Consider the following 19,340-nt stretch of genomic DNA (forward strand, 5'->3'; position numbering starts at 1 on the left):
ATAAAAACATGTATAAGCTCTTCTTCCATAGGGAGTTCTCCAAATTGGAAATTGTTTCTGACCATATTAGGGTTGAAATCGGTATTCATCGTTGGACGATGTTGTGTTTATTTTAAAAATTTTGCACGGACTGTTCAAATATAGAAAACTAAATAAGTTATAAAAATTGTATTGTGTATTTTTTATATTAATTATTATTAATAAATTTTTTCATAAAATTACAATTGTAAATATTAATATAATATTCATTATTTTGTATTATATATATTTCTAAATTATTCTGTATAGTTATTGTAATATGTGTCATATCTGCTGATTAAAATAAATTTTGAACTTTTTTAATTTGCAAAACTAAGTATTTATAGAGGGTTTATATGTACATTCTAGGTCACTTAATAAATTAAAATATGTTGTGCCAAAATTTCATGCTCTTTACACTGCAGGAAAAATCCCTTCTTAATCCATGATTTATGTAAAATGATATGTTTATACAGATACAAATAATGCAAATTTACTACTCACCCCTTTCTTTTATTTTACTGCCAACTTTAAATTCAATGCGAGCATTATTCACTTAGCACTCCAGATGTTCTCAATTATTCCAGCCTCTTTCAAATGCAAAAAAATATCTAAAAGCACGTGTGGGTTTGGCGGGCGCGTTATATATATATTTTCAAAGTGTGCACATCCTTGAAATAGTCTGCTGCGTTTCTCTCTCAGCAGACAGTACCGAATGTGTTGTCTTCGTTATAATAAACGCAAATTCGCAGTTTGCCATAAAGATTCATTGACAGGATAAGCACCGCGAAAAACAATAAAAAAGAAGAGTCAGTCGCGGCTCGCCTAAATTCCGGCCGGAGCTGGAGATGCCTTATTTAAATGAATCGCTGGGCGTGCGTTTGTTTTCAATTTGGAAACTGCCGAGAAAAGTGGATGGAGATCTCCGTTTTGTCCTACTCGCAATCGCCAAGTGCATGGGTGGACCGGCTGGGGCGAAAGAGAAGATATTTTTTCGGAGAGCTCACTCCTTTCATTTTGACTGACGGAGACGGCGCTGATTACGGCTCATGATTTAATTGGGCGGATTTATTGAAATTTGCATTTGTTACGCACGTCTTGAACTGGAGCAGATTAGGGTTGGGCTTGTACATAACGAAAATGGAAACATCAAAACGATAAGCGGACAAGAAATCAATTTTTAAGAAGATAAACAATTATTAGTGAAAACAAGAAAAATATATTTGGTAATAATCTCAAATTAAAAAGCAAAAATTTCAGCAAACTTTCTCAAAAGCTGTATAAAATATCTAATTTAAAAAAAAAAAAACTATGTAATGTATTTTTTTTTTACAAAATGTTTTGTTAAGGTGATAATTTGGTTATCTCATACAGTTAAAATATTATTGAATAATTTCTATAAATAATTTGCAAATGAGCAACATTTTATATTATTATATAATGAAGTATTCTTATTGCCATTTTTTAAAATCTTGAAACTAATTTCCTCACATATGAAAAAAAAAATAATCATAATAATCTGCCCCCAAAAGGTGACCTACTGTTTGCTGGCACTTTAAAAACTAGAGTTTTGTCATTTCTAAAAAGTTAGTGGGACGAATTTAGAAACAAAAAATTAAAAATCAAATTGGGAGAACTCAATTTAATGTGCAAAAATTGCGAAAATTAATTAAGCAACTGAATTGACGTAATTTTTGGCAATTTTTATGAAATTCTCTAATTATTATTTTTATTATTTTGTAATAAATTCCTCCCACTTGTTGTTAGTATATATCGAGTATATTCCAGACTAATTTTAATTTTTCCTTTTTCAATTTGCAATGGGAAACACGTTTTCAATTTTTCATGAAATCCATCTTGAGTGCATGTTTGCATTCAATTATAATTGTTGTTCATTATTTGTACAATTGTTACATTCAATCATTAAGAAGCAATTTGTTTGAAGAAAAGGAATTGTTTCTCAAGTCATGATTTTTAAACCAAAACATTTTTTCTACTAAAGGTATTGAATTCTTCACATTAGCCCTCAGCGCTGCCTAAACGGAGGAAGTGAGGCGCGCTCGGGTTTATTTTCCTCGTCTCTAATTATACGCCGGGCCGTTTCTCCAAAAGAGCCAAAATCGCGGCGAGCCCCAATTTCGGACAGGCCGCCGCTAGACGGACGAAACACCATCCGCCGGCCGGCATCCTTCCTACTGTGGCGGGGCCGAAGGAGAAAATGCCCTAGCGAGAGCTGGCGCGCGGCTCCGCGGCCGCCTACGCCCGCATGCCTCCGCGCTAAGTTGTTGTGCCTTAGCAGTTCGGCGACTCCGCCCTGGCACGCTAACCAATCAACACTTGTCCACTGCGTTTTTCCCTTTTTATTTCGAGGCGAGCGTGTGTTCTCCGTTTTCATTCATCTCGGCCGTCCGTATACACGCGAGCCTGCGAGTGCAGAGATGAGAAGACGCTCTCGGATTTCCGTCCGTGTAAGTCGCGCGCGCACCAGCAACATGTTTTTGGCCAAAATTAGATAAGTTCGCGGGCGACGAGAGCAGCGCGCAGCAAGAAGAAGAAGAAGAAGAGCCAAGCGCCGGCATTGGGTTTATAGTTACTACTAGAGCTTAATTTAGCCCTGGACCGTATTTGGGAAGCGCACTCTGTCGGTTGGATCGCCTCTTCGAAGAGCAGCTCGAGTAAAGTGGCAAGCAAGCAAGCGCACCACCGCACGTTTTTCACGCGGGGAAATTCTCTTTCTCTTTCTCTCTCGTGTGTGTGCTTTCGGCTTTTTTCGACCCTGCAAATGAACGCGCACTCGACCGACCTGCACACATCTTGCACCGCGAGCCCAAAGGGTTGACCGTCTCTCTCTGCGCCACCCCCGACTTCCTTCCTCCGACACACAGGTACGTGAGTTTGTTTTCGTTTGCATGATTTCTCTCTTCTTCTCACTTGTATTTTTCTCGCTCTGCTATTTTCGATTCGTGTACTCATCGCGTAATAATCACGTGTTCTCTCTCTCTCTCTCGTTCTCGATGCGACACAACATTTGATTTTATTGTATTATTATCTCACACACAAACATTCCGCCACCTCTTTGTTTGTTTTTGCGTTGATGCCGGAATTCACCTTCTGTTTCCGGATATATTCTTATTCTTTATTATAAATTGAAATTTATATTTTTTATTATTTATTAAAAAGCCTGAATATTTATTTTTATTTGCGCAAGGTGCATACGATTTAATGATATAATTTAATCTACAATATTAGAAATTAAAACGTATATTCCCAGTTTTCAAACTTCTCTATGAGTTCCAATTTCTCATCTGAATACTCATTTTTACTGCGTTTTCATTTTTATAAAGAAAAGTTGAGAGCCATGCAAATGCGTTATACTGTTCATTTATCAAAATGTGCAGAATTCTTAAAGATCTGACAAATTTTATCAAAAACTTTTATTCTCTGTCATATTTTCATTTCGATTTCTTTAATGAATCTTGATATTTTGAAAGGTTACAATTATTTTAATAATTTTATTTTAAATAAATAGTGCTTTTTAAAGCGGTAATTTTTTTTTTCAAATCTTATATAAATTTTTTTTTATATTTTAATATAATATTAATATTTGTTTGAATGATCGAATTTAAATTGTATTTAGTTTTATAAAAATTGCTAAATAATGTTTCTTATAATGTGCGTTACAAGTATTATAAATAGTAAGTTGAAGTACATGCTTGCTAATTTACAATTTAATAAATCGAATTTATAGGAAGTTGTCCTGAAGGAAGTTATTTTGGTATGGTCAGTCACTTGATAATGTTATAATTACATTAAAAATATTCATGTTGTATTTATTTAATTTTATAATTGGAAACAATTATCAACTGAAATATTTGGTCTCATTTTGACTTTTAACACGAGAGAAGGAAGAATATTATATATTATTTTGGGTGTTTTAATAGAATTCTTAGTCTCGTTGTGCTCAGGTTTTTTAGTTTCTATTAATTATCTGTTGGTCGACTTGTTGTTAATTAGAGTGAATAGTGATAATAATGATGATGATATCAAAAAGTTCCTAGTAAAATAGTTTAAATAATTGAACAAAAATTCAATTAAAGCTCATTGCAAGGCATTGCCGCAGGAAAAAAACTCTTTCAAATATATCTTCATTTTGAAGCAATAGCTTTTTTATAAGGGTAAACGCAAATTAATTATTTAAAATAAAAAGTAGTTCATTTTTTTCCTACATCATACCAATATTTGCAGTAAAATAAAACCGAGTGCTTATATTTTATTTGAATTCAATACACATTCATAAAATTGATTTTTTTATATAGAAATTTTACGAATTTCAATCTTCTTTGATACTTTATTTCCGGATAATCACACTAAAATTAATTTTGAATAAAATTTTTGCTACACCGCATATAGATAGACTTTATAAAAATAAAAGTAATGAAAATTCTTTGAGGATGAGTGTCACATGGAAGTATTTACGGTGCTGGGTATATTTTTTCAGAAAGAAGCACCGAAATAGTCAAAGTCACAGATTTATTTCTCTTTGCCTTTATGCGGGATGAGTTATTTTAGATGGGTCCCTTTGTGGGGGAGTCTGCTGTGTACAGCATCTCAGCAGTTCATGACCGAGCCGCAATAAAACAACAATTCTCCACCAACGTCATGCATCCTTTTGTCCACAGTTTTCCCGGCGGCAGTAATGAGCACTTACCAAATTGCTCGCGCTGCATTCCTCACTCTAAATTTGCAATTATTTTAATTTTTTGCTCTCCGCGAGCATCCGCTCATGCGGTTTGTCCGCGAGTCTCTTTTTTTCCCAACAGTAGAATATATAAAGTCATTCGATCTGATACAATGATATCTCTGCACGCATGGCGGGTTTTGAGCAAAGCAATACATGCGCTTTCCGCTTGAGCGGTTTAATTATTATGATCGTGCAAATGATTTAATAGATTCAGTCGGACGGTGTGCGACAATTAGGCCTTATCTTTTAATTAATTGTGTATTAATACGCGCCGCTTTTGCTCGACCGTCATGATCACGCCGAGCTAAACGCGTTTCACAAACGCCTTGGGGCGTCATAAACAAGAGTCGCCGCTGCTTTCATGAGCAAAAATTACACTATGATTTATGACTTTACTCTCTCGCAATGCTACTTTTTGCTCTGCTCCGCCTCTTAATTTTATCTGATTGTATTGATTTGCCTAATAATTTTAGGTTGCGCGCGCTAGGAGCGAATTGTGGCGCGGGGGCGACTTTTTGAATTATGATGCCGACCTTTTCCTTTTTTGTCAATCGGCCAGGGACGTGCGAAATTAGATCTATCTCGGATTATATAATAAATCAATCAGTCAGCAATAACATAATTTCTCTCTCTTATACCCACGCCTTTATAATTTAGCCTAACCACAAAATTGGTCGTTTGTTTTACAGTTTTTTTATGAATCAGCAAAGGAGCAATGCGGAGAGTGCCTTCAAGAACTGCGGGCCCGGCGCTGCAGGGATGAGCATTCCCAACTCCGGCCCTACTCCCGCTTTTGTGCAGAAAAACTTCCAGATCGGCGATGGCAATTTGTTCAGCGTCCTCACGCCGCCCTCGCAGCCACAAGCTGCTGAAAAGAGGAGCAGGTCTTCTGCCAACAAAACGCAAACGTGAGTGAGTCCGTCAATTAACGTGCCGATTATCTAAATGCCGCGCATATATTTTTGGACGAAAAATAATTAGTCTTTCGTGCATGTGCGCCTGAAAAAGCATCTCTCCATCTTTCCCGGCTTATTTGATTGTGTTTGATCCTGCCAGAGAAAAGCAGCATTGTTTGGCAGTTAAAGCACTTAGGTCGCTTTTCTGTTTGAAATTGCGGCACGCATCACTTTGTTCGATCTTAAACAGAGCATGCTGGTTTATTGTTTCAGAAAAGGGAGACGAAAGTGTAGGTGGAAGCTTAAATTTCACCATCAGGCCTTGCCGCCCGAATACAGAGAACACTACGAAGCCTCAGGTAACTATATTGAATCATCATGCAGAAGTTGCGCGTAACTTGATACGGCAAAAAAAAGGCTGAGGCCCACCTTAATTCGCGCAAAAGAATAAACATATATATGCGCTTTTGAAGTTTGATATCTGACGCGAGATCTCTTTCATCTTTGCTTTCTGAGCAAGACCATTAGCGAAAAATAAAAATATACTATATATTTTATTATTTTATCCACTTCCATACAAGGGATTCAATTTTAATAAATTAGTGTCTAGTTAAGTAAATAAAAAAATATTAAAAATAAAAAATTAATTAAAATTTTCAACTTTTTGTACAAAACAAAAAAATCAATTTTGATATTCCAATGTTTTTTGTCCTTGATTAAAAAAAAAATAAAATTATAAATAATGAGTTTTATTTATTCAAATTCTGTTCACAGGAGGAGTTCCACAGAGTACCTCGACGACTGTTTCGGAGAGAGTGAAGAAAGAGGAACAGCCGAAATCAGCAAAGTCAAGCACTCCATCGCCCAGATCAACCAAGTCCTCTGCCAGCAGCCGTTCTTCAGTCATCATGCCCTCCTTTGAGCCGTGCGCCGTGGATAGACCGGCGCCCGATTTGCCTTACATGGGCGAAATCACTCTGGACTCGAAACCGCGCCGAGGACGCAAGCCCAAGAAAGCGGACATTTGCCATTTGATTTACAAAAACTATGGCACAGTGTTTCCCTCGCCGAAAAACGAGGAGGAAGTGCCGATTGTGCCAAACGTGCCTTTGGAAAAACCGTCAAAGTTGATTTGGGCCAAAGACCCGCAGCAGTTGATGGCGGCGCCGCCGAAGCCCGTTCGTCTCGCCGGATGGTCTCCTCAGGCCGCCAGCAGTTTGCTGGAAAAACGACTGACGGCCAGTGAGGCCGGACACCAGTTCTTGATGCCCAACGACTTTCCCGCCAAACTCTGTGATTTTCCGCTGAACAGAAAGAAAAGCACTTCTTCCTCGTCCGTCCGTACGAGTTCAGACGGTGACGAACTTCTGGACGCCAGCCTCGTCCGAAGTCCCCAGCTGGCCCAGGCTTGTGTCGAGAGACTGCTTTCGTACGCAGCTGCAGGCTTCAACCCCCAGAAAGACTGTGTCCAGATGGAGCCGCTCAACCTGTGCACCAGGGACAAAAAACCAGCCGAGGATGGACTTTTGCTCATGAGCAGTTCTAGTGACTCCGAAGACGAGGAGTCCGACAAACGCGATCTGCCCCACGGACCCCCAGATGGCTTTGTTTTCTGGCCCAACCCGAACGTTTTTGTTCACCCCCAGCTCCTTTACAAACCCCCTTCCCCTGGGAACGTGAGCCAAGCACCACCTAGTCTTCTACAACCGCCGCAAAAACTGCACCTGGGCGGCAACAAGAAGAAGCGAAAGCGCTCGGCAATTTTCATCCCCCCGGCTGAGAGCCCGACCGAAGTCAGCATTTGCAAATTTAAATTCACAGGGGGTGCGAAGCCTTCTCTGGAGGAGAAGAAGATGCTGTCCGTGGACGCTGGGGGCAACTTCCGGTTCTACTCGGGCACCGATAAAGGCATGAGAAGTTTTTTACCCCATTTGCAGCACTCGTCCTCCTCAACCCCCTCCACGTCCGTGCAGGCGCCTCGGACGATGCCTTCGACCTCGGTGTCGCCCACCCAGGGGGTGAAAAACCTCAACCTGTCTGACAGGGTGGTTCACCCTCGTCGCCCCTCCCCGCAGCCGTCGCGGCAACTGCTCGCCCCTCCGATGCCCAACTTCTTGACCTCCCCTGAAATGCACGACGACCTGCTGACGAAACGCAAGAGGCGCTCGAGGAAGTCCGAGGTCAGAGAGAAGCTGGAAAAGACGTTCAAGGAAAAGGGCTTCTTGATCCAGACGCAGCAGCTCGAGTCGGCCGAGGGTGCGACTTATTGCAAATTTCGGCAGTTGCGCAAATTCACGCGGTACTTGTTTAGGAGCTGGCGAGACTACCTGCCCGAGAATGTGCAGCAACTGCCCAACGGCCCCCACCAGCAGATGCGAATGCACGACTACGAGCAGAGCAACTCGGGACCCCAAGAGACCGTCATACTGCCGCACTCGCCATAAGGACTCTTAATTTATATGTACAAGTTTCATATTACACACTGATTTTAATGGGGAAATATTGCTAACAACAATGTGAAAGAATTAAGAAGAAGAAGTGCCTTTTCTAAAAAGTGACAAACAGTTCCTGTTTTACAGAATATTTATATGATGCTCAAACGAAAGTCATAAAATAGAATTTGTTATAATATTGGTTTTCAAATTGATGCTGTTTTTTTATTATCCAAAAAGGATGCGTTTGATGTTGAAAAAAAGCAAAAAAGATTTGACGTGCGAATTTTTTATTTATACGAATTAAAAATCAATCACGTTGGCTGTGTTCCTTTTTACTACCTGTGTACCTAACGTCGACTTAAGCGAGAGGGTTTAAATTGTTCATTGACCCAATTAATCAAAATAACAAAGTAACTCATCGTCATGTTGCAGTGATTACAATTCTATATGTTATAAGAAATCGTGCCAATAAAATTGATTCTGTTTTTAAACACAGTCTTTATGTTCTACAAAATCACGGAAACAATTGTGAATAAATTTTTATTTAAATAAATTTTTTACTATAAAGCACAAGCACGCTATGCTCTATGCTTAAAGATTAAAGTTAGCACAGCAAAATCAGAAAATACAAAGTAAACTATATTATCGTGAGTATGCAACCCGCGCGTCTCAATTCCCTTCCCGCCATTGAAACCTGCGAACTCGAAACAAGTGCACGTCGCGCTGCGCACGCCCGATCACGTTTTGTTGTGTTTATGCCGGCGTCTGTTTGCAAATTTCCCTAACTGGTTGGAAATTTTGCAATTTTGAGCCATGGACGCCGATTTATATGATGAATTCGGTAATTATATTGGACCGGAATTAGAGTCCGACGACGAGGAAGAAGAAACCTACCGCGATGCTGAGCCAGAGCAAGAGGAATATGACGTGAGTTGAACTTCGGGAACTCTCTTTCCACAATTTTTTGCAGGATTGAAATTTAGAACTTAAATAAACAATATATTTAAACTGAATTAAGCATTTTTAAATTATCTGGATTTTATTTGATTGGAATTTAAATTTACATATCTCAATTTTTATAGGAAGAGGCGATGGACGAGGACGGCAACGTTGATGACGAGCCGGCGCCGTTGGCCGTTGTCCTGCACGAGGACAAAAGATACTATCCATTAGCCTCTGAGGTGTTTGGTCCTGACGTGGAGACCATAGTCCAGGAAGAGGACACGCAGGCCCTGGACAAGCCGCTCATCGAGCCGGTCAAGAAGCACAAGTTCCAGGTCAAGCAACAGGACCTTCCTGATACCATTTACAACATGGAGTAATTTAATATTCAAAATAAAACTGTTTGATTCTAATTTTTGTCCTAAAGATTCTTGGCCGATTTGATGGACACAGCGCCTCTCATCAGAAATGTAGCCATCGTAGGCAATTTGCATCACGGAAAGACCAGCTTCGTAGACTGCCTGGTTGAGCAAACTCACTTGTACATGCAGCAGCTGGAAGACAAAAGTATGCGTTACACAGACACGCTGATCACTGAGCAAGAAAGGGGTGTCAGCATCAAGGCCATGCCAGTCACTCTCGTCATGCAGGATGTGCGGAACAAGTCGTTTCTAATGAACATTTTCGACACTCCTGGTAATTTGAAAATTTGTTTGTAAATTTCAACCAAGTTTCATTGATTTTATCCTAGGTCATGTGAATTTTTCTGACGAAGCAACTGCTGCGATGAGGATGTGTGACGGTGTGGTTTTGTTTGTGGATGCTGCTGAGGGGGTCACACTGCAGACGGAGAGGCTGTTGAAGCACTCGATCCAGGAGAAAATGGGCCTCACAGTTTGCATCAACAAAATCGACCGATTGATGATTGAGCTGAAACTGCCTCCCCTTGATGCCTACTTCAAACTGCGACACATCTTGGAGGAATTGAACGGTCTCCTTGGGTACTTCATTAATTTTTTTATTAATCGAGTAGAATTTTAATGATAATTTTTCAGGTTGTACTCCGAGGAAGAAAATCCTTTAATTTTCTCCCCCCTCAACGGAAATGTTTGCTTCGCCAGTGCTCAGTTTGGGATTTGCTTCACTCTCAAGTCTTTTGCCAAAATCTATGCTGAGACTTATGGAGGAGTGAATCCAAACGAGTTTGCCAAGAGGCTCTGGGGAGACATTTACTTCAACAGCAAAACTCGCAAGTTCTCCAAGAAAGCGCCTCACAACGCACCACAGAGGAGTTTCGTCGAGTTCATCCTGGAGCCCCTTTACAAAATTTTTGCCCAGGTGAAATAAATTTTTCAAGCATCCTAAAGCAATTTATAAAAAATTATTATTCGCACAGGTTGTTGGTGACGTGGATGTGTCTTTGCCGGACTTGATGAGCGAACTTGGCATTCACTTGACCAAAGAGGAAATGAAGATGAACATCAGACCGCTTTTGCGTCTTGTCTGCAGCAAGTTCATCGGTCACTTCAGTGGTTTTGTGGACATGTGTGTGCAGCACATCAAATCTCCCCTCGACAACGCCAAGGGCAAAGTCGAGCACATCTACACGGGGCCTCTGGAGTCCGAGATAGCTGAAGACATGTGCAAATGTGACCCAGAGGTATTCAAATGGCAAACAATTCAAAACCTGATTTTGATTATTAAATTTTATTTCAGGGGCGGTTAATGGTCCACAGTACGAAAATGTATCCGACAGATGACTGCACATTTTTCCAAGTGTTGGCCAGAGTGATGAGTGGAACCCTTTACGCCAATCAGGATGTGAGGGTGCTTGGAGAGAATTACACGGCAGCTGACGAGGAAGACTCTCGCGTTCTCACAGTCGGTCGGCTCTGGATTTACGAAGCTAGGTAAATTTATTTGTTTAAATTTCACTGAATGGAATTGAATTGAATGTATCTGCAGGTATAAGGTTCAGGTCAACAGAATCCCGGCTGGAAACTGGGTGCTCATTGAAGGCATTGACCAGCCCATTGTCAAAACTTCTACCATCACAGATCCTAGCATCGACGACGAACTCTACATTTTCCGGCCGCTGAAATTCAACACCCAGTCTGTCATTAAAATTGCTGGTAGATTATTTTTCTCTACGTTAAATAATATATTTTGACAACTTATTATTTTTAGTTGAGCCAGTAAATCCATCAGAATTACCAAAAATGTTGGATGGCCTTCGAAAGGTCAACAAATCGTACCCCCTCTTGACCACAAGAGTTGAGGAATCTGGAGAGCATGTGGTATTGGGCACAGGAGAACTTTACTTGGATTGTGTCATGCACGATTTGAGGAAAATGTACTCTGAAATAGGTAAATTGCCTGAATTTCTCGAAGTATTTTAACCAGATAATGTTTCAATAATATTTTAGACATCAAAGTTGCGGATCCAGTTGTTGCGTTTTGCGAGACTGTTGTTGAGACATCTTCACTCAAATGCTTTGCCGAAACTCCCAACAAGAAGAACAAAATCACAATGATTGCTGAACCTCTAGAAAAGGGACTCGCGGAGGACATTGAAAATGAAGTGGTGCAAATTTCATGGAATAAGTATGTAGTTTTTAATGGAATTGCAAAATTTATTATTAAGATATTTGCAGGAAGAGATTAGGAGAATTCTTCCAGACAAAGTACGACTGGGATTTGCTGGCTGCCAGATCCATCTGGGCGTTTGGCCCTGAGGTCACGGGCCCCAACATTCTGGTCGACGACACTCTGCCCTCTGAAGTAGACAAAGGTCTGCTCATTTCTGTCAAAGACTCGATTGTTCAGGGCTTCCAGTGGGGCACCAGAGAAGGTCCTTTGTGCGAGGAACCTATTAGAAACGTCAAGTTCAAAATTCTAGACGCCGTCATTGCTCAGGAACCCCTTCACAGAGGCGGAGGTAATTTCACATATTCTGATCTGAATATAAAAAATTGAATGAATTAATTTAGGCCAAATTATTCCCACGGCGCGACGTGTTGCCTACTCTGCGTTTTTGATGGCCACACCTCGTCTGATGGAGCCGTACAACTTTGTGGAAGTCCACGCACCTGCAGATTGTGTGTCTGCCGTGTACACAGTCCTGGCCAGAAGAAGAGGACACGTGACACAGGATGCGCCAGTGCCTGGGTCACCTCTGTACATGATCAAGGCCTTCATCCCAGCCATCGATTCATTCGGCTTCGAGACAGATCTCAGGACGCACACCCTTGGCCAGGCATTTTCACTCTCAGTGTTCCACCACTGGCAGGTAATCAATGAATTCAACTACTGTTATTAAATTTTACTCATCATTTAATTTTGCTCACTAGATTGTCCCTGGTGACCCGCTGGACAAGAGTATCGTAATTCGACCTCTGGAACCGCAGCCGGCCACTCATCTGGCCAGAGAGTTCATGATCAAAACTCGCAGGAGGAAGGGTCTGAGTGAAGACGTGTCCATTAACAAATTCTTCGACGACCCCATGTTGCTGGAGTTGGCCAGACAAGATGTGCTCCTCAATTATCCTCTGTAATCTAAACCGTGTTTGTAATTTCTGTGTCGTGGAGTGGCATCATTCCATTAGATAAATATAGTTTTTAATTCAACTTAATGACATAACTTGTTTCATTAAAAAAAAGTCATTATGAATTCTCAATTTAATCCAAAAATATTGTTTTTCTAAACTACGCAAAAAAATGGAAAATATACCAGTTATTTATATTTTGTTGTTCATTTGTCGGCAAATTTAGATTATATTATCCTTCTTGATCATATTGTGAGGATTTATTACGAGGAAAAAGTGAAGCAATTGTAAACACGTGGTTAGTGTTAAAAGTACAAGCAGTTACAATAAAATGAAGTGAGCACTTGACAGAGAAGGAAAAACCCGGCAAATTTTTAGATGCGGTGCAAGTAAAAGACGCTGACGTCACTCGTGCAAATCATGATTATTCAGAATGTTGATATTCGGAGCTCGTCTTTTTATCAAAATTCTCAACGCGAATCGTGGGTGCGAACTTGAAAAGCATTGGTTTATAGAATAAGTCATCAGAAATTCAATTCACGCATGGGTTAAAAGGTTTTCAAATAATTGAAATTTATTTGCTCACAAAAAAATTAATTTATTCCCTGAATATTTTTTTTTAGACATAAAACAATTGTGCAGCTTTTGTATATTTTAATTTGTGTGTAAAAGTAAAATAAGTTCCTTATATTGGCGTTTTAATTGAAGATTTTTTGATTCCACAAAAATCTGTACCAATTTGTTATACTTGAACTATTTTTGTCGGAAAAGCAACACAGTGGCTTTTGGCCGCGCTGTGCTGGCGTTTACTTCGCGCCGGCCGGCCGGCGGATAGTGCATATTTGAGCAATTGAAATTGCGCCAACCAAAGATGAGGGGACCTCTGACACGGCAGGTCTCACTTTTTTCCCGGCAGTCTTGGCTCGCCGGCCTATGCACAAAAGGTTGTTGACCCAATTTTGAATCACAATGCTGTCGCATTTGCATGCCGATTTTCATAATTTATTATCGCGCCAAAACAGTCTATTTTATCTGCGCGAGGCATCGGCGGTCGTCGACAAGGAGAAAAATATCAAACCTGCTTTTTGAAAGCGCGACCGCGAGAAGAGGCGAAAAAAATAAAAATATACATAATAAAATCGCGTTTTGCTCTCTGTTTTGATTATTCGCACCCCGTAGCCTGCTTTTCGCGAGTGCTCTCTTTCTTTCTCTCTCTCTCGCGCGCGCGGTGCCGGTTTTTTAATGAGCGCGACCTTGACGTGCATTGCGCAGTGTGAGTGGAGAGATGGATTTAAAAGGCACTGTGCCAAAGTGCAATATATTTTATTGCCGCGCACCGCCCCTTGTAAATGCAAAAGTCAAGGAAAGTGCGATGCGTGTACGCTTCTTGTCCCCCGAAACGCCCACCGCAAAAAAAAAATAATGTGTCATTTGAACATTTTCTGCTGGCACTTTCCTCATGCGTAAATCCTCTTCACGCTCATCTTGATTCAAATTTTTATTATAAATCAAAAATCAAACTACATTAATAAACATGATTTGAAAATAAACTGTATTCCTTTCTCTTTTGGGTGAAATAATAATTGCCAAGGTTAAAATTTTTTAACCTTTTGTTAATTATTAAAAAAAAAGCTTTAAGCAATCCTTGTAATCAAGGAGTCAAGAGTAAAGCAAGGCCATAACATTTTATTGATAAACATTGACTCACACAATATGACAATAATAATAACAATAAAAAAATATGCAGATCGCAGATCCCATTTGAATGCTCAGTGCATTTGATTTTTATAGAACACTTGTCTCGCCGAGCGAATGATTCGCCAAATAAAATCCAATTAATTGAATTAATCGCTCAACTAGTTGATGATACTAAGTGCAGCTTAAATGCAGAAATATCAGCAGAAACTTTTAAATTTATGAGTGATTAGCTCAAAATCAGAATAAATAGAAATTTTATTTAATAAAAAAAGGAGGATTTTTGACATGATTTAATTATGAAGAATGAACAAAAATAAAGTGATTTCATTTAGAAACATTAATATTATGAAATTTTCAGCCTGGTCCATCATTATATAAAGAACTTCAAAATATTATTCAACTAAAATCATCAAAATGGATCGTTATTTTTAAAACTTTTTTCTGCTTATTTCCAGAAAAATTGTTCTATGCAGGTCTTTTCGGGTACTTTTAAAGCTTGATGTTTACAAGATGATTCAGATTTATAGTAGGCAATTAGGTGAAGTGTTTTGGTCTTACAAGAAAGGCAATCTCCGCATCAAGATAATATTACAACATGAAGATGTTAAAAAAAATCTTAAACTAAAATTGACAGGGATAATTATTGCGTAAAATATATAAAATTTAATTTGAGGGGAAAAATTTTTAAATTATGTAAATAAATCTTGTCGCTACATTTCTTATAACATGATGCAATGTCGCAGAAAAGAAGAAGTTCAAGTTTGAAAGTGCCGCGCGCTGTGTTGTTGAGAGCACGCGAGCTGCATTTAATTTGCAGAAGGACGCGCAGCGAGTGGGCATTGCATTTATTTAAAGTGAGTAGCCCACGGAAGGCATTGACATTGGTAGAGAGTAATGTCAAGTAAAAGGCAAAGCGCAAAAACGCGAGCAATTGCAGCAGAGAGCGAGTGGCGCGCGCGTTACCCCTGCTGATAGACGACAAAAGCGCGGATCGAGCGCAAGCACGAACGAATTTTTGAAACACGCACACTGAAAAGTGAGCATCCGCAATCCAATTAACGTGTCCCCGCCGAATATTGCAGCGCATACAACACGGAAAAAGTAATCACTTGAGCCGCACTTAATTCGAAAGTAAGGAATTAACCGGAAAAAAATTGGCACGACACGCCGCTTGTTTATTATTCCGCGCTTTCTCTCTCTCTCTCATTAATCTGATTATACGCGACGAAAAAAGAGTGGAATATATAATTTCGAGACTTTTTGATTGCGTGGCTGCAGGTGAATTGATGGTCTCACCCTAATCCTAATTAGCCCTATTCCAGCAGCGGCACCGGGGTGGCGGCCAGACAGAGGGGGGCGAGACGAGCCCGGCGGTCACTTAATTTGTGCTGTGCGTTGTTTTTCGCGATAACTCAACCACATCAAATATAATTATTTGATATCATATTTAATTAATTCTTCAATACATAAACCAACCAAAGCCAAGAATATTTTAATCCATAAATAAGAAAATCACACATTCTCTGCGGTAATAATTTTCATTTTTGCAATAAGGGTTTTTTAATATAATTATTGCTTTCATAGAGAATTGTTAATTAAAAAGAGGAGAATTTTCTAGCGTTTTTGAGCAAAAATGTTCTTCTTTCATCATGTTTTTGGTGTTGATTTGTCCTCAATTAAGGTGCAATTGTGGCGTAGTTTGCTGTCTAGACACGCCGAATAATCAAGTGAAATTATTTTTTTGGAAATATACGCTTTGTAATTATAATTTTCTCTGAAAATTTATTCACATCACAAGCATTTCCCGTGAAAAAAAAATGGCGATCTTAATTTATTAGCTAGTTTATGATGAGGATGTCAAATTAACCATTTAAGTAAATTTTGGTTCCAAAGTTTTTAAATTAATATATAAACCAGGTTATTTTTCTAAAATTAAAAACAATTGTGTGTGCAATAAAAGAGACACGGCGGTGGACGAGGTTTTGGAAGTTTTATCAAAATTCTTGCAAGTGGTGGTGCCGCTTTTTCCAACAAGAGACCCTGTTTCTCAAACCAAATCGTTTCCAAAAATTTAATGTAAAACATTGTGAATTAATATTTTGGCAAATGATCAAAAACAATTAATTATATTTAAATAATGTTGTTTGAAACGCAAATTTTATTCCTTGAAAACAGCTTCGAAATATATTTTTTAAATTATTCTGTTGGATTTTTTCTCCAATTATCATTGATTTTATATAATATTTGAATTCATATGTTCAAAATGGCTTTTGATTTAATTTTCGCCCAGGAATCAAAATTTCTGTTGCTTTGACGTCAATGTTTAAGCGACAATAAATTACAGTTTTGCCCTACATTTGAATGATTTATGCTGAGAGATGATTTGAGGGTCTTCTGTCAAAATAATATCATAAACTGTACTAATTTCAAAATTATGTTGAACCTAAAAATTTGTGCTCTTTTTTATTAATTATAGTCTCTAATATAAAAACCTGCCGAGTTTTTATGATTGACTCATTGTAAATTGCAAGGGGTAGAAAAATCTGGAAAAATCCATAGGAATTGTTTAAAAGAATTTGCGCTGCAAGATTTTGCCAGTCTGCGAAATTGGCGCAGTCGTTGACCCTTGGGGCGCCAGAGATATTCAATTTTTTTTTCTCCAACAGCACCGGCGTGCTAATATCATTGAGCGCAGAGCGAAGAGTGTGTGTATGAGTCGAGTACAGCAGGGAGGACATACACGCAACTTGACCCCTCTGATATATATTTCGGCCTGTTTAGCTTTGGAGACACGTTGGTCTATTATTACCAAATGACTAGACGAGCCGCAGACAAGCAGGCAGCAGACATGTATGATTGAGCACCATTTTTTTCGCTTCTTTGTTCGTGCAGGCCGGAATATTGTGTCGTCTGGAGCTCTAGTTACACCGAGACCAACCGCCTCTCAAAAGGCAGCCGCGCCGAGGACGCGACCAACAGACGACACAATCTTTTTTATTCTCTTTCTCTCGCCGCTTTTATATGACTCAGCTTTGCACATAGATTTTTCTTATTAGAGCAGGTCACTTACGCTATAGATGCTGACCAGTCCCCCAACTTGACTGTCGAGGCGTTAAATTTTTTTCAGCTGTATTCATTTTGGTAGTAATCACGTTTTTTTTTTTTTAAATGCAAATTAATAAATTGTTACAAAGTAAGAAGTAAATTGTTTTGCAACTTGGAATATTTTGATATTTTCAATAAGTCAATCAAATTTAATTATTTAAAAAAAAAAATCAAATAATTGTAGCAAATTTATTTTAAGAACCAGATTAGTATTATTTTGTTTTTGCAAATTATAACTAGTATGGGAGATTTTACATGCAAATTGATATGAATTTGGAGGAAATTTATATCATTATAATGTTTTTTAACTTCATTTTATTAATTTGTTGAAATATTCATTTTTCAGAGATTAGTGAAAAGAAAAAATGTGTGATGGTAGAATTTCAAGAACGAGGGTTGATTCATGGTGATTTGAATTTCAATTCGGCTTTTCCTCGATGGGATTGCTTAGGAAAAAACAAAAATCTGCTCAATAAGTTGCGACTGCGGGCTGCAGCAAAAATTCACGAGCTGTAAAATTATTTTGACACATAATAATTTTATAAAAAAAAAATCCATGAAATGAAACAGTTTTTGTTTAAATTCCAGGAAAATTCACTATCATTTTCTTAAACAATAATTGACTCTCAAAACCCATCGTGCAAAAAGCCCATTTCAAATTTAAATCACCAAAAAAGTTAAAAAAATTAAAATTAAGCCTCAATTTTTTTTTATTAAAATACCCTTTTTTATAATATTAGTTTCCACAATCAATAATTAAAAAAGTGTCAGATTGATTGAAAATTTGTGTTTGAATAAGTTTTCCCAAAAATATAAATTAAAACCTATAGGACTGTTTCTGTTTCAATTTCAGTATTATTTGCAGAAGCCATTAAATTTTGAGTATTGTGCGAAAAGCAGGGAAAATTTAATTTAAATTTATACTTATCAATTTTAACTAATTCCTCATTCTTTGAACTTCTGTAATTGAAAATATTTCTTTTTTTCAATATTTGGCAGCGCTAAACAGAAAAATTGCGTGGGAAAATGGGAGAAAAGCGACTCGGCTCTGGTCAAACAAGCTTAAAAATTAAGCCGCAACACCGCAAAACTGCTTATATATTGTCGTGCTCATTCACTTCTTCTTTTGGCTGCTGCATGCGACGCGGACCGGCGTTTTTGGAGGCAAAAAATGATTACATACATATACGTCTGGCCAGCCAGCAGCGGTTCGCATGCGGAATGTAGGGCGCGTTTTGGGTGGGGTGGAAAGTGGTTGTGTCGGAGACGCCGGCGCCACGAATCCGCTCGCAACAATCTCGAGCCGAACACTCGGCGCCCGTCGGATATTTCTCTATGCATGTGCTCACCATATTATTATACATTTGTGTGTGTGTGTGTGTTTAGTCTTTAGTGCGCTTGTTATGCAGGGGCTTGATCCTGCTTTTATTTATTTGGCGAGCGCGACAAAGCTGGCGGAAAATTTCTGACAACCAGGGGCACACCATACCACTGCAGTCGCAAACTTCAATAAAAATTTATGTTTTATTTATTCATAAATTTTATTTTCTTACGTTTAATTACACTTCTGGGATTTTTTTTAAACCATAAAATTAAATAATGAAAATTACAGGAAAAATCATTTTAATTTTATAACTTCAAAATCTAGATTTTTATTTCCATTTGATACAAATAAATAGTTTATTTTTTTTTTAAATAACTAGATCAAAAAACTATTGAATAAAAAGTAAAGAACATTTGTTCTTAATTAGCCTAAAAATTTTGTTGGATTTCCTTCTTTGTTGTTAAATGAAAAATAAAAATTCATATTTCGGTAAAAAACTATTTTCAGAAACTCATCCGCAATCTATCTTGCGTTAAAAGCCGAATAAAATTTTGTGTGCAAACAGCCGGCGAAATAATCCTTTTGTGTCTCCGAGCATATATTTTATAACACAATTTCGCAGTCAAATATTGACTC

General features: G+C 38.4%; 2 protein-coding genes across 3 annotated transcripts; both read left to right on the top strand.

The window, feature by feature from the left end:
- Nucleotides 1–1,991: 1,991 nt before the first annotated feature.
- On the top strand, nt 1,992–8,581 carry LOC132198969 (uncharacterized). Of its 2 annotated transcripts, XM_059623321.1 has the most exons (5): nt 1,992–2,903; nt 5,449–5,667; nt 5,929–6,014; nt 6,430–7,911; nt 7,967–8,581. In XM_059623321.1, the coding sequence occupies exons 2-5, from the start codon at nt 5,456–5,458 to the stop codon at nt 8,107–8,109; spliced, it is 1,923 nt and encodes a 640-aa protein (XP_059479304.1). In that variant the 5' UTR covers nt 1,992–2,903; nt 5,449–5,455; the 3' UTR covers nt 8,110–8,581. The 2 variants fall into 2 exon arrangements, with proteins under 2 accessions (XP_059479304.1, XP_059479302.1); XM_059623319.1 differs by having other exon boundaries at nt 1,996–2,903; nt 6,430–8,581.
- Nucleotides 8,582–8,813: 232 nt separating this feature from the next.
- Nucleotides 8,814–12,664, top strand: LOC132198616 (116 kDa U5 small nuclear ribonucleoprotein component). The gene is made up of 13 exons (XM_059622737.1): nt 8,814–9,017; nt 9,173–9,408; nt 9,460–9,728; nt 9,784–10,033; nt 10,088–10,370; nt 10,429–10,692; nt 10,749–10,942; nt 10,998–11,164; nt 11,220–11,399; nt 11,459–11,636; nt 11,687–11,970; nt 12,023–12,321; nt 12,383–12,664. Exons 1-13 carry the CDS (start codon nt 8,904–8,906, stop codon nt 12,584–12,586), a joined length of 2,922 nt encoding a protein of 973 aa, XP_059478720.1. The 5' UTR covers nt 8,814–8,903; the 3' UTR covers nt 12,587–12,664.
- The last annotated feature ends 6,676 nt before the right edge of the window (nt 12,665–19,340 follow it).

This window comes from Neocloeon triangulifer, unplaced genomic scaffold, assembly GCF_031216515.1.
Source record: "Neocloeon triangulifer isolate White Clay Creek 2 clone unplaced genomic scaffold, ASM3121651v1 ptg000013l, whole genome shotgun sequence".
Lineage (NCBI taxonomy): Eukaryota > Metazoa > Arthropoda > Insecta > Ephemeroptera > Baetidae > Neocloeon > Neocloeon triangulifer.

Coding starts and splice junctions, on each gene's coding strand:
- LOC132198969 (XM_059623319.1), top strand. CDS start 5,456: ATGAATCAGCAAAGGAGCAATGCGGAGAGTGCCTTCAAGAACTGCGGG. Junction 5,668..5,928: donor TCTGCCAACAAAACGCAAAC/GTGAGTGAGTCC, acceptor TTATTGTTTCAG/AAAAGGGAGACGAAAGTGTA. Junction 6,015..6,429: donor AGAACACTACGAAGCCTCAG/GTAACTATATTG, acceptor TTCTGTTCACAG/GAGGAGTTCCACAGAGTACC.
- LOC132198616 (XM_059622737.1), top strand. CDS start 8,904: ATGGACGCCGATTTATATGATGAATTCGGTAATTATATTGGACCGGAA. Junction 9,409..9,459: donor GATACCATTTACAACATGGA/GTAATTTAATAT, acceptor TTTGTCCTAAAG/ATTCTTGGCCGATTTGATGG. Junction 11,400..11,458: donor GAAAATGTACTCTGAAATAG/GTAAATTGCCTG, acceptor ATAATATTTTAG/ACATCAAAGTTGCGGATCCA.